The 15,343-nt window shown below is 36.6% G+C and overlaps 1 protein-coding gene across 2 annotated transcripts; it reads left to right on the top strand.

Annotated features, from left to right (window-relative positions):
- Nucleotides 1–3,721: 3,721 nt before the first annotated feature.
- On the top strand, nt 3,722–14,975 carry GNRHR (gonadotropin releasing hormone receptor). 2 transcript variants are annotated; one of them, XM_037529821.2, is made up of 3 exons: nt 3,722–4,270; nt 11,149–11,368; nt 14,572–14,975. In XM_037529821.2, exons 1-3 carry the CDS (start codon nt 3,755–3,757, stop codon nt 14,814–14,816), a joined length of 981 nt encoding a protein of 326 aa, XP_037385718.1. In that variant the 5' UTR covers nt 3,722–3,754; the 3' UTR covers nt 14,817–14,975. The 2 variants fall into 2 exon arrangements, with proteins under 2 accessions (XP_037385718.1, XP_037385719.1); XM_037529822.2 differs by having other exon boundaries at nt 11,277–11,368; nt 14,572–14,814.
- The last annotated feature ends 368 nt before the right edge of the window (nt 14,976–15,343 follow it).

Raw genomic sequence — 15,343 nt, 5'->3', positions numbered from 1 at the left:
CACTGTGGTGGGCCTCTCTGGTGGCGCAGCGGTTGAGCGCTGGGTTGTGAAGCTGCCCGCAGCCTCTGCAGTGCCAGTTCAATCCCCGGCTGCTCCCCGGCCACCGGAGGAGGGTCCCACATGGCGCGCAGACCTCTCCTGCTGCCCACTGCTCCCCTCAGCAGTGTACTTCGGTCCTTCTGCCTGCTCTGCTCCCCGCTCTGGCTCTGGTGAATTCACTCACCCTCCCGCACTTCTGACTGTGCCCAGTGCTTGTATAAATCAAATAAATCTTTAAAAAAAAAAATTATCACTGTGGTAAATCCAATTATCATCTGTCATCACAGAAAGTTACAAAAATATTTTTTGTGAAGAGAACTTTCAATATATATTCTCTTAGCAACTTTTAAATATGCAACACGACACTATTGATTATAGACACCATGCTGTAAGTACATTTTTTCCCCATAAGCAGAATCTAAAAAACAAGACAAACCCATAGAGACAGAAAAACAAATTGCTTGTTGCTAGAAAGGAGGGAGCAAAAAAAGGGTGAAGGGGTGCAAGAGGTACAAAATTCCAGTTACAAATCTATTTTGAATTTTTTTGTCCACCCTCAAATCTTATTTGTTCTTCTAATAGCTAGTTTCACCAAAGCACTAAAACTACTTCTAGTTAAGTCATCAATGACCTCCAAGTTACTAAATCATATTAACTCTTTTTAACTCAGATATTTGATGGACCATTCTCTTCCTCCTAAAATTCTTCTTCTAAAACTTTCATTACAGGGCCTCCCCGGTGGCGCAGCGGTTGAGCGCTGGGTTGCGAAGCTGCCCACAGCCTCTGCGGCGCCGGTTCGATCCCCGGCTGCTCCCCGGCCACCAGAGGAGGGTCCCACATGGCGCGCAGACCTCTCCTGCCGCCCGCTGCTCCCCTCAGCAGTGTACTTCGGTCCTTCTGCCTGCTCTGCTCTCTGCTCTGGCTCTGGTGAATTCTCTCACCCTCCCGCGCTTCTGACTGTACCCAGTGCATGTATAAACAAAAACAAAGAAAGAAAAAAAGAAAACATGCCTCTATAAAAAAAAAAAAAAAAATTAAAAAAAAAATAAATAAATAAAACTTTCATTACATTTTTCTCTTCTGGTTCCTCCTTCCTCTGTAATTCTTCCCAGTCTTGATGTACTTCTTACATTTGCATTCACAGAATTCTTTCCTAACAATTATTTCTTCATATAAAACTTTTCAAATATGTACAATTCCATGCAGTGACTACCTTGTTTCAAGCATAGAGCTCTGATCAGATTTATTTTTTTAGATTTATTTATTCATGTATACAGGAACCAGGGTACAGGCCAGATGTGCAGGAGGGTGAGAGGATTCACCAGAGAGAGAGAGGGGAACAGAACAGGCAGAAGTACTGAAATACACTGCTGAGGGGTGCAGCGGGCAAGACAGGAGAGGTCTGCCACACCATGTGGGTATCTCCCTGGCCAGCTGGGAATTGAACCTGCACTGCAGAGGCTGTAGACAGCTTCACAGCACTGTGCTGAACCGCCTGTGCCACCAGGGAGGCCCAAGATCAGATTAACTGTTATGCCGCAGATGCAATGTCTTTTGAGTTCTTCAAAATAATAGACAATTATAAACTCTTATAGTTAATATTGTAGGTACAAATTTATGGTCACAAATCTCAGATATGAAAAAGTTACATTCTTTAATATCCAATATAATTTCACACTTTCCCCTACAATCTCAATAGCTGGGTGTTCAACAAAGAGTATTTCTTTCAATCTATTGTGAACTTCTGGGTTAAAACACTGTCTTTTGATATTATGAATGCTTTATGTTTTAATTTGTTTGGCAATTCTAGTGGGAATTTTTCTTTAGCATGTCTGGTTTTACTTATTGATTCTTATTTGTAGTTGTTATTTGCAAATTCCATACTTGTGAATTTATCTCTTTGATAAAATTTATTTGTAAAAAAAAAATTATTTGTAACTCCAAAATCAATATTTATATTGCTTTCATGATTATTTCCAGACATTTTTATGTACAGCATGGGAAATATTTGAGTTGCCCAAAATGCAATTTCTTTGCTGAAATCAAACAAGGTGGTACTCTGCCCTCTCATTTCAGTCTCATACTGTTAAGAGCAAGCATCTTTCTCTGTGATCTATTTGCTGCTACATTTTTATCAAAAATTTATGTCTTTTGTTATTTATTACCCTGTTTAAAGTTGGAAGTGCTGTCCGGTATTTCTAAGCACAAGAAGACTGTAAAGTTCTTTAGAGAAAAAAATGGTTCATATGCAACGTCTTGTGTTAGATGAGCTTTGTTCAAACATGAGCTGTAGTGCTAATAGCCATGAGTTAAATGTTTATGACAATACAGTACATACAGAAGAAGGAAGAGGAAATTTGCTAGTTTTGCTTTGTTAAATTGTTTGAGTTCTCTGTAGAGCTTGGTTATCAACCCATTGTCAAATGTATGGTGTGCAAATATTTTCTCCCATTCAGTATAGTGCCTTTTTGGTCTTAGAGAGCTTATTCTGCAATGCAGAAGCTTTTTTAATTTGATGTAGTCTGAATTTCACATTCTCTTTTGTTTTTCTTGCTGTTGGAGATGAATTCACAAGACATTACTGAAGGCTAGCTCATGTTGTGTCTATGATTCTTCTGTGTGTTTTACAGTTTCAGGTCTTACATCCAAGTCTTTCCTTGAGTCCCATTTGCTTCTAAGATTGTTTTCCAACCCTTTATTTTGAGCCGCAGGTGCATTTCCTGGAGACAGAAGAAAGCTGGACTCTGTTTTCAGATCCAACCAGTCACTGGATAATCTGATCATTAAGATTGATTGGTAAATTTTAATGCAGTGTAATTTATATTGGATCAAATTGATTCTGTTAAAATATTAATTTGGTGTTTTGTGGAGAACAGTTTTATTTTTTAAAAAAGAATTATTTATGCATACAAGAACTGGGGTACAGGCCAGAGATGGGGGGGGATGAGAGGATTCACCAGAGACAGAGTGGGGAACAGAACAGGCAGACTGACAGAAATACACTGCTGAGGGGAGCAGCAGGCGAGACAGGAGATGTCTGCTATGCCATGTGGGTAACTCCCTGGTCAGCTGGGGATTGAACTCATGCTGCAGAGGCGGCAGATAGCATCACAGTGTTGTATTTAACCCCTTGCACCACCAGGGAGATCCAAGAACACTTTTAAATGAATGTATTTTTCTAGTATTTGAATGTTCAGTGTCTGAATGAAAAAAAAGTATTTTGAAAAATGTATCGATTCTTACGACAATAGATTTTTAAGTAGAGCAAGTTACTCTTTAGTATTTTTCTGCATTTTGCATCTTGTCTGTTGGACAGAATACTAACACTTCATAGTTTTTATAAAATGGCCTCATTGTTTTGAATGCTATCATGAGTGAATTTTCAAATTAAAATTAAGCTTCAAATGTCCTTGTCTTAGGGAAAATATTGTGAAAATTAGGCCATCTGCTGAGGTACTATAGTTACACTTGGCCCTCAGAGGATGTTTGGCACACTCTGTTTTAGCACTCTGTTGAATTATACACCCACAAAACAAGTTCACCTTGATCTTTTACATTAAATACAAAATATCTCAGGGATAAATCTGACATAAATCTAAACCCATGACATTTCTATCTAAAGAAAGCAGAAATAAAATGAGACTTTGGGTTTGATTATAATAACATATCATAGGAGCCAGAAACACAAGTCTTGAGGCTCTAACAAGCAGGAAGAATGGCAAGCGCTTCTGGACAGAATCAAAATCACTGCTCAGCAGTCAACAGCAGCAGCCCTCTGATGGAGGGCAACCTCCCCACCTTGACACTGTCTGGGAAGATCCGAGTGACAGTTACTTTCTTCCTTTTTCTACTCTCCACAACCTTTAATGCATCTTTCTTGTTAAAACTTCAGAAGTGGATTCAGAAGAAAGAGAAAAGTAAAAAGCTCTCAAGAATGAAAGTGCTTTTAAAACATTTGACCTTAGCCAACCTGTTAGAGACTCTGATTGTCATGCCACTAGATGGAATGTGGAACATTACTGTCCAATGGTATGCTGGGGAGCTCCTCTGCAAAGTCCTCAGCTATCTGAAGCTTTTCTCCATGTATGCCCCAGCCTTCATGATGGTAGTAATCAGCCTGGACCGCTCCTTGGCCATCACGAGACCCCTAGCTCTGAAAAGCAACAGCAAGCTCGGACAGTCCATGATTGGTTTGGCTTGGATCCTCAGTAGTGTTTTTGCTGGACCACAGGTAAACCATTGCCATGAATTTGTTAAGCTGTGGAGAGTATCGGTTTCCTATCTAAACTTACATGAAGGTCTTGTCAAAGGCAGTACTATATTATCTTTAATAGTTTGGACTCTGAAAGTCAAAAAGTTAAGTTTCATCCTGTGTCTGCTCTGTTACCATGGGAAAATTTCTTAATCACTCTGAATTTCAATTCCTTCATTTATAAAATGAAGGTAATGCCTACTTTATGCAACCTTTGTGATAGGATGATTAAATGAAATATGTATTCAAGTGTTTAATCCTTTAATAGTCTCTGCTACATAGTAAATTTTCCCCCAAATGTAGTTACTTTCAAATCTGACCTCATCCCCATTTAATTCTTCCATCTATTTTTCCTTTACTCTGATTGATATCGATTCTGTGGTAGCTAGAGAGAATGTTTAAGAACTATGAACTTTCTGAAATAGAACTTTCTAAAGTCTCAAATATGAAAAGTTATAAATTCTTTATTTTTTTATATAATAGAAAGTATTTCTAACTTTTCATATTTGAGACTTCTTGAGAGGAAACTTCAAGTAGTCTGTCACTGCAGTTTAGGAAATTATTCTTTTTTTTTTAAGATTTATTTATGCACAGAAGAGCTAGGGTACAGGCCAGAGGTGTGGGGGGTGAGAGGATTCGCCAGAGACAGAGTAGGAAACAGAACAAGCACGTTGACTGAAATACACTGTTGAGGGAAGGCAGGAGAGGTCTGCTGCGCCATGTGGGCAGCTCCCTGGTTGGTCAGGGATAGAATCTGTGCTGCAGAGGCTGCAGACAGCCTCATAGTGCTGTGTTCAACCTCTTGCACCACCAGGGAGGCCCAAGAAAAGGTTCTCATGAAATAAACATCTGCTTGGTTTTGTTTCATGTTGTAATGTTGATTGCAATCAATGATGGGCAGTCTGCAGTTTGAAAACTACTGATTGAAAGACATTTCTTGACTTTCCCAGTGTCTCTTGGCCTGCTAAATTCATGTCTTTTTACTAAGTCCAGTTTTTATTAGAGGTTTCAGCCCTGTGACTACTGTTACATGCATTTGTTGGGGAAGGAGAAGAGAGCAAGAGGGCTTTTCATTTATAGACTGTGACATATGTCCATTGTGTTTCAAGCTTCAGCACATGCTATGGTTTAGCCCATTAACAAAGGCTTTCCTGTCAGGGCTGATTTATCTTGAAAGGGAGAAAGATTACATTTAATCTTCATCCTTTGTCTACATATTTATTTTTTAGCATTTGAGGAATTCATATCTTGGTTTAAACAACCAATAAGCTAGTTGTCATAACTCAGGTCTGGGAATCTAGGATAGATGACATTTTACAAGAATTCAGAATGACCAAAATTCATAGTGATCGCTTTGATTTTCCACCTTCCTGATTAGTAACCTCAGAAAATACAGACTATGATAGTTTGGGATCTATTTTCAGAAGTTTCAGGATACTGCAGCCATACTTTCAAGTCATATGAGAGCCAAGAACTTTTTTTAAAAAAGCAAAATTCTATGTAGAGCCCCAATAAATGGAACAGCTATAAGCAGACCTGCTCTGATGAAATGGGGGAAAAGGAAGACCTAGGCTTCTGCTCTGCCATTTTCTACACCCAGTCATAGTCTCTAAACGTCAGCTCTCCCCACAACAAAATTTGAAAGGGAATAGCAGAAATAGCTTGGGCATTGAATTTAAGCAAAGTTGGTTTCAAATATCCATACTGTCTTACCATCTATGTGACACTGAGTAAATTACTTAAGTTTAAAGGGTAATTTTAAATAATAAATTATAAAAATAAGGACCCCCCCCTTCCCGGTGGTGCAGTGGTTGAGCGCTGGGTTGCGAAGCTGCCAGAAGCTTCTGCAGCACCTGTTTGATCCCCGGCTGCTCCCCGGCCACTGGAGGAGGGTCCCACATGGCGCGCAGACCTCTCCTGCCGCCTGCTGCTCCCCTCAGCAGTGTACTTCGGTCCTTCTGCCTGTTCTGCTCCCTGCTCTGGCTCTGGTGAATTCTCTCGCCCTCCCGCACTTCTGACTGTACCCAGTGCTTGTATAAATAAATAAATAAATCTTTAAAAAAAAAAAGAAAAAGACTAAATTCCATTTTAAAAAATAAATAAATTATAAAAATAAGATAAGTAAAGTCATTTAGAATAAGACATTATACCTAAACCCTCAGTTAAGGCGCATTCCTTCCTAGCTCCTTGCCTTTCTTCCTTCCATCCTAATAGGAAATTTTAAGTCAGGAGCGACAATAACAGAAAAAATATGAGAATGAACATAGATGTCTCTTTAAAAATATAGCAAAGAAAATTGCATTGTAAAGGTTGATTATTTCAAACTTCTCAAAATTATACCACTCATTTTAACTGAGAAGTAAAACATGGGCAACCTAAAGCCTAGTCAACAAACTGTCTTCTTTACTCTGAAAACTATTGATGTATATGCCGGAGCAGAGTAATTCAAGTCTAGGAGGCACTGTTTCTAAAAGTAAAAGAATGAACAGAGAGGAGTGAGGGAGAAGGGAACTGAGGGTTAGGCAGAAAAGAAAAGAAAAAGAAAAAGGAAAAGGCAATAAACATGTCATGAGAGGAGATCTGACTTTCAATGATCTGTGGTTAGGCTGGTAAGTACATGTTGGGAGGAAAGCATTTTTTAATTGGGTGTGTCCATATCTAATTAAAAATCACATGGTTTCCAGTGACAGTCATCCAAGACCACAAGAATTCCAGAGTAGCAGATTATTTGCAGAAAGAGTTCATGCCACCAGCTTATCTGTGTTAATACAGGGCATTATCATAGTGACAGCCTTTAATTCTATAGTTACCCCAGAGCTTCAGGGAAGATGTATGAGCCTTCCTTCAGTATTTGGTGTAAAGATGTGTGGTCTGAAGATGTGTGGAGGCTTGCCTTGACAAACTGAATTTACAGGGCTAGAATGTACTGCTGAATCTGACCAGATTAAATTCATTACTCATCATATATGTACAATATGTACCATTTGCCAAAAACTGTACTGAAACATAGTAATAGCAATAAGTAAAAACAAAAATGAAAAAATAATGGTCGCAATGGTAAATGATCATTATCGAAGACATAAATACCTGCCAGGAATTATGCTAATGCAGTTGCATGCATTATTTCATGTCAGTCTCCCAACAATCCCGTAGGTACAATTACTATACTGTTTTTGTCAGGAAGTAACTAAAGCTAAGAGTGCTACGCAATATGACCAAGATTACTGTCTAGTAAATGGAGGTGTCAGCACAACCAGTTAACCACACACCCAGAGCTTTTAATGTCTATTCTACACCACATTGGGAAATATTGTCTATTTCTTCCTGCAGGAGGTTGGAGAAAGAAAAGACAAGAAAATCTCAAATTGAAAATAGATGGTTAAGAGAAATCAAGAAAAAAATATGGCATACATTTGTGCATATATAGATAAATACGTATGAAAACATTTATAAATTGTGTATCTCCAAAACTTTATTATAATAATGGCTAAAATTTATATATGTATTATGCATGTATATTATATGCATATATATATGTGTGTGTATAGACAGATAGATAAATAACTAAGTGCCAGACCCTATTCTAAGTACTTTACAATATTAACTCATTTAATTGTTATGACAACCCCTAGAGGTGTTACTATTAAAATCTCCATTTCATAGCTGAAGAAAATGAAATATGTCATTTCAGGATAATTACCTTTAGAAAATATAAGGTAACGGTAAAATTAATGTAGGATAAATTGAGGGTTAAAATAATATTCTAGGAATATTCAATTCTGCAGACTTTAAAGAAGAAAAACAGATTGCTCTTATTTATGGCAACATTAAGCTAACACTGACGAAAACTGGAGCCAGGCATGAAGGGGAGAAACATAAAAAAACTAAAGAGACAAGACCCAAGGACAAAAGAACCACTGGAAGTTAAGCAGACCCCAAAACTAATCATTGAAATGAATATGAACTTGGAGTAAATAACAAACTACAGAAGTAAGTCTGAAACAAATTAGTTTATCACAAGTAAGATACTGAATTTCCATAATGCTTTACTATACCTCTCATTCAGAACTTATCACACAATCTAGGTGTCATGTATGTACTACCCGCCCCCAACACACAGAATATTTAATTATCTGAAGGCGGTACATGTCTGGTTCATTTTTTATAACAGAGAACACCTAATATAGTTCTTTGACAAAGGAGTTGCTTTAAAATAAGCATCTGGGGCTTCCCTGTGGCCCAGGGTTAAAGTCTCAGTGCTATCAAGCTATTGCCAGCCACTGCAGCATGAGTTTGATCCCTAGCCAGGGAGGTGACCCACGTGGCACAGCAGACTTCTCTTGTCTCGCTCTCTGTTCCCCTCAGCGGTGTATTTCAGTAGATCAGCTGTTCTGCTCCCCACTCTGTCTCTTGTGAGACAGAGTACTGCTCTGGCCTACCCCCCAGTTCTTGTACGCATAAATACATAAAAATAAATCTTTAAAAATAAATAAAATAATCTATTTAGAAAGTAAAGATGATAACCAAAATCAAATCACAATATAGGTTTAACCCTGTATGGAAAGAGAATGGTCCTATGAAAACTTCCATCAGTCAAAATGACCTAAGGTGATGAAGCAATTATCAGGAATTAATTAATTTTTTTAAAGATTTTATTTTTATTTATTTATGCTTTCAAGAACTGGGGTATAGGGCCTCCCAGGTGGTGCAGCGGTTAAGCGCTGGGTTGCGAAGCTGCCCGCAGCTGCGGCGCCGGTTCGATCCCCGGCTGCTCCCCGGCCACCAGAGGAGGGTCCCACATGGCGCGCAGACCTCTCCTGCCGCCCGCTGCTCCCCTCAGCAGTGTACTTCGGTCCTTCTGCCTGCTCTGCTCCCCGCTCTGGCTCTGGTGAATTCTCTCACCCTCCCGCGCTTCTGACTGTACCCAGTGCATGTATAAACAAAACAAACAAACTAACTAACTAAATAAATAAATAAAAAACATGCCTCTATTAAAAAAAAAAAGAACTGGGGTATAGGTCAGAGGTGTGGGGGATTAGAGGAGGGAGGACCTTATTATTGATTTATATGGAAAAATTATTGCATATTTTCAGATATAAAAAATAACCCACCACGTCACAGCAAACAATCTAAAACCTACAACACTAATATATAGTAAAAGCAAGAATGATGTGATATTCTTAACCTTAATGAAGTAGTTCCCTGGGAACGAGCTTGGTGGGCTATTATCATAGCTCAGCACACAACTGCCTTTAGATCACATGCTGCAAAAAAATGCTGAAATCCAGTTTCACAGTTTTTCCTTTTTTGTTGCAAAATAAAACTACTCTGGTTAGCAAAAATAGATGCTAACTTTTTTTTTGTAAAAGTGAAGGATAGTAGCTTGAACTTTTATTGAAAGTTTCCTATTATGACTAAAAATATGAAATATTAAAGTGAAAATGTGGCTCAATGCAGAGTAGAACGTCAAATTTGCATCATCTGGTCCCAACTTCAATTGGGAAGGTGAAGAGAGAAGGGGTAAAGACTTTAGAGATATATGTGTAAGACTCAAGTTCTATGTGAAAAGAAGACTTCAAATCCCATCATTTGTCAGCTCAAGTTCAAAAATGAATTTCAAATAACTTCAGGTTGCAAAGAAGTATCGAAACGAAAATGTCCACTTTATATTGTGGGACAATTTGCTTCTGAATCATAAAATAGAATTAGCTAAATGCATGTTTGCGGTTCCTGGCTTTACAGTTGATCATGTGGTCATTTGGCGCCCTCTAGTGGATTAATTTTAGATTTCTTTTTTGCCTTGAAAGCTGAAAAAAAATGCTCTGAAACTGAAAATCAACATTTTGTTTACAAATTTTTAAAAGATTTATATTTAATACCATTTATTATATTTTCTTAAATTACATGGAAAAACCTGTACTGTGGTTTGATTTTGGTTATAATCTTTACTTACTAAACAGATGCTTATTTTAAAGCAACCCCTTTGTCTAAGAAATATATTAGATGTTCTCTGTCACAAAATACGAACCAGATATATCCTGCTATCAGATAATTAAATACTCTGGGGGGAGGTTTAACACGTATGTGATACCTAGGTTGTGCGATAAGTTCTGAATGAGAGATGCAGTAAAGCATTATGGAAGTTCAATATCTACTGGGAGTAAAATAGTAACTTTACAATAGAAACCTAACTGATTAAGTTAACATTGCCAATAAGTGGAGTATTTAACAACTTCTGCTTCTTCATATAATGAATTGAGAGGAACTCAGCATTAACTGGAAAGGATATATGTAAAAATGAACTCAAGTTCATTGCAGTACAAATTACAATAATCAAGTTGTGGAAACTGAAAAATTACTATTTTACTCCTTGTAATGAATAATTATCCTGCAGGTAGATACTTTGAAATGATGTAAATATCCAGTTTTTGTCAAATTTTCAACAATATTTTGCCATCCATTTATAAATTTTACCTGAATCACATTATTATGACCATTTGTTAGTCAGTACTTTCATTATTCCATTTACATTTATAAACCAGCTTGTACAAATTGTACAGTCCTTGTATTATTCTTGTACAGTAACAAAGAATTTTTTTCTCTCCCCATTTATTTGTTGTGTTGCAATTTTTATCAGTGTGGAACTCATTCTTACTTTAAATCCTTGGTTGATCATTTTTTTTGCAATGTTAAAATAATTTCCAAAAGACCACAATCTTTTATCAAGGGCTTAGTAATTACTCTGGGCAAAAACTTAAAAGAATAACAGGATATAGAAGAGAAAACTCACAGAAAAAACATACAAATAGTGTTTGAAAAAAGTAACAATTTTCAATTAGTTTTGTTTTTCCATACAGTTATACATCTTCAAGATGATCCATTTAGAAGACAGCTCTGGACAGACTAAAGGTTTCTTTCAATGTGTAACACACTGCAGTTTTCCCCAGTGGTGGCATCAAGCCTTTTATAACTTTTTCACCTTCAGCTGCCTCTTCATCATCCCTCTTCTTATCATGTTGATCTGCAATGCAAAAATAATCTTCACCCTGACACAAGTCCTTCATCAGGATCCCCACAGTACGTATTCCTTAGATTTGATGCCAATTATGGATAAATGGTTTTGAAACAGCAATGCTGAAAGCAAAGTATCATATACTATCTGCCAGCTACCGTTCTAAGCAGCTTACATATATTAACTCACTAGTATTCAAAATCCCCCATGACATAATACTTTAATTATACTTTCATTATCCCCAAATTACAATTTAATATATTCAAATGTTCTAAATTTGTACCGTGGTATTAAAGATGAAATGACAATGAAGAATTGGCAAATTGTTCCTGCTGGGTCATCACATTGCTGTACCAAAGACGTAATTTCTAAAATATACCAAAATACAACTTTGTACTTTGTAATAAGCCTAGTTACTAACAGACTTTTTAAAATTAAGCTATTCTGTCTCACATTCAAAATACCTCTTTGCATCCAATATAACTACGTGTATGTCTGTGTGTGTGTGTGTGTATGCGTGCGCACGCATTAGATATGTGAAATACCGTTGAATATATAGTTGATCCTGTTCAACATCACATATGTAGTTGTGCCTTTTTGGGGTTAAATAATCAAGCACATTCTCAAAAACTATACAAAGTAAACATGGTAATATTGGTATGATATCCAAAAGACATGCTATCAGCAGCATAATGCATGTTATTCCCTGGTACACTTAACAGGGAAATTGTTATGGCATGATTACTGTCAGTAAACACTTTCAAATAGAAATAATTATCGTGATGCTTTTAATAGATACTTGGGGAGCTCCCACTTGCCAGCATGAAATGATATTTGATATTTCCTAAAAAGTATACTGTATTGCAAAATAATTTGCTTTCAAAATCTTATCCTAGAGAAATTCAGTACTATAAGACATACTGAAAAGGGCACATTGTGAATATGAAAAATATCCTCAAATAAAAATTAATCTAAATAAATGTGAGTTATCCAAAACCTGAAAAAAAAATCAAGAAAAGGGGAATAGCTAAATAATACTAACATAGATATAGTCATTTAACTTTTTATTTATTCAACAAATAATTACCGATTACTCCTTTTGGCTGGAAATTGTGCTAGATGTGGCTAACATGCTAAATAAAACTGCTTAGTAACTATCCTGGTTTCACAAAGTCTATAATATAGCAGAACAGTCAGATTGCAAACTGAAATCCAACCATGAAAAGTGACCGTTCAAAAAAAGGCAGAAGTACAGTGTGTTGTAGGAGAGTCTATAACCTGTGTTCACCTTTTTAATGTGTTCACTCTGTGGATTGCTTTATTACTTATATGTCACTACAGTTTACAGATATTAAGGATTAATATTAATTAACTATTTCATCTTTAACTCCGTAGTGCAGATTTAAAACTTCAGGAATATAATTAATTAATTAATGTGTGAAAGGAACAAGGTCCATAGTAAATGGTAATTACATTTGTGTGAATAAAAATTCAGTATCAGTCTGTACTCTATAAATTACTTATCATTTTTCATAAAAAAGTATATAATTAAAATATCATGCATGTAACTGTTTTCCTCCCTATTTCTACTGTTTAGTGATCTTTAATAAGAAGTTACAAAATGACTATTTCTGAATGACATTATCTCTTCCCCTCAAAAACTCATAGTATTTGAAGTGAATTTTTTATTATTAAATAGCAGTTTTGGACTATGAAGTACAACAGATTTTGAGTATTTTAAAGCTTCAGGTTTTTTCTTTAAAGAACTAAATTTAAGAACTCCATGTAGGATTCTGTTGAAGTCAGAATTCCATTAAATTTAGTGAATTTCTTTACAAAGGACATGTTAATATGAAAAGTGAAGTTATTTTGAATATCCCAGAAAGAAGATAATTTTGGCCAGAACACTTCCATCCATGTGTGACCCTCATTATTCTACTGTCAGATATATTTACGTAGTGAATATAATTCTGTTTAAATTCAAAATTCAACTTGGTTCAAACTCATTCTACTCTCAAATTTATGTTTTAAGAATTTGAGCACCCCCTTATTTCTTTTTTTTTAATATATCCAAAAAGGCAAATTTATTATGTTTTTTAAAAGGGAAGGGAAGAAAAGGACGCTTGCACAGACACAAGCAGGCAGAAAGAGCTGCCTCTGAAAGTGACAGGTCTGTTAAAAGCGATGCCTGCACAGATGCAGGCAGGCAGGAGAGCTCGCCATATTTCAAATCCAATTAGTCTAGTGGAAACTTACTTCTAAGAACACTATTATCTCTAATCTTTTCCATTCATTAATGTGACATGGGAAGGGGGGGGGGAATTTGGAATATAAACATGCCTTTTGTCCAGGTCCAGATCAGATTGCCCCAAAATATGCCACCACAGTACACTGATTACTTTGAAATAAAGAAACGGTCAATGAATGAATGATACCCTAAATCTTCCTTTCTCTAAAAACAGGATTTTTCTTTGACTTTCCTCCTAGCTATTCTCCTTGCAAGCAGAAAATAAATCTTAGGTGAAAGGTATCCCACTTGCATGAAGATGGATAGACACAGGGACAAGAAGTTAAACAAGCTTTGCTTAATTCATTAAATTAGTTGTCCAAACAAAATTTTAGTGATGTATTTGTCCATTTCTTTAAAGAAAAAGCTGATGCTTTATTGCTTCTTTGTCTACAAACCACATAAATGGTTTGCTACGGTCATTTAGTAGGTTCCATGTTTTATGGACCTCCATGCATACAAATATTTTTTTTTAAAGATTTATTTATTTATACAAGAACTGGGGTACAGTCAGAGGCGTAGGAGGGTGAGAGAATTCACCAGAGACAGAGCAGGGAGCAGAACACGTAGATAGACCAAAGACACTGCTGAGGGGAGCAGCAGGCGAGGCAGCAGAGGTCTGCCATGCCTTGTGGGTATCTCCCTGGCTTGCCAGGAATCGAACTTGCGCTGCAGAGGCTGCAAACAGCTTGACAGCATCACAGCGCAGCGCTCAACCCACTGTGCCACCAGGGAGGCCCCATGCATACAAAATTAAACTTGTCTTTTCTCTCCCTAATCTCTCTTGTGTCAAATAGGGGAGGGAGAAATCCCATAAAGTTTTCCCTTATATTTTCAAACATATTATTATTATTTATTAAAATAATGGAAATTTCCTCCCGTTATGTTCATTAGTTTGAATTAGTGATTATTTCTTCCTTTTTATCCATTTTGGTTTTATAATAAAACCAATATTTAAACATCTGCTCTTTTCTCTAATAGAACTACAATTGAATCAATCCATGAACAATATACCGAGAGCTCGGCTGAGGACCCTAAAGATGACAGTTGCATTTGCCACTTCATTTACTGTCTGCTGGACCCCCTACTACGTCTTGGGAATTTGGTATTGGTTTGATCCTGAAATGTTAAACAGGGTCTCAGATCCAGTAAATCACTTCTTCTTTCTCTTTGCTTTTTTAAACCCATGCTTTGATCCACTTATATATGGATATTTCTCTCTGTAATTGATAGCCTTCATAGAGTATCCTATTAAGAAAAGACAAAGATAATGAATTTCTATATTTGGGAATGATAAACACAAAAGGTGCCCCACAGCTACATTAAAAACTCAAGGTTTAAGGTTATCAACTTTATTCTTTAAGAAATTGCATAGTCTGAGGCTCAAATCAAGGGGGAAAAATTCTTGAGAAATAATAATAGAATATGTTTCCTTCATCATAACTTCTAAATTAATCTCTGTGAACTGTAACACATTGCACAGGTTCCTTATTGCTTTCTCCCTGAATAACAATGTACAAATTTTGAAAACAGCCATTGCCTGAAGCAAAAGATTCCAGAAAGTAAGACTAACAAAGGACAACACAGTCTTGATCTCAACGTTAATGTTTTTGGGAGAGCTTTTTTTTCTAAAAGGGCTTAGCAGCAATTACCATCTTGAACTACAATAATTTACAGAACACAGAGGCAGTGTTTCCCATGCCCATAGATCAACCTCTTTCTGTGTTGTTTTTTTAATACAATAAATCTAATA

The sequence above is a fragment of the Talpa occidentalis genome, unplaced genomic scaffold (genome assembly GCF_014898055.3).
Source record: "Talpa occidentalis isolate TD23 unplaced genomic scaffold, MPIMG_talOcc4v2.1 talOcc4.6, whole genome shotgun sequence".
Lineage (NCBI taxonomy): Eukaryota > Metazoa > Chordata > Mammalia > Eulipotyphla > Talpidae > Talpa > Talpa occidentalis.
This window is presented reverse-complemented; position numbering and strand designations above follow the sequence as displayed.

Excerpts from the sequence above, each read along its gene's own strand:
- GNRHR (XM_037529821.2), top strand. The coding sequence starts at position 3,755 with ATGGCAAGCGCTTCTGGACAGAATCAAAATCACTGCTCAGCAGTCAAC. Across the intron at positions 4,271-11,148 it reads GTGTTTTTGCTGGACCACAG|TTATACATCTTCAAGATGAT; the intron begins GTAAACCATTGC and ends TTTTCCATACAG. Across the intron at positions 11,369-14,571 it reads CCTTCATCAGGATCCCCACA|AACTACAATTGAATCAATCC; the intron begins GTACGTATTCCT and ends TTTCTCTAATAG.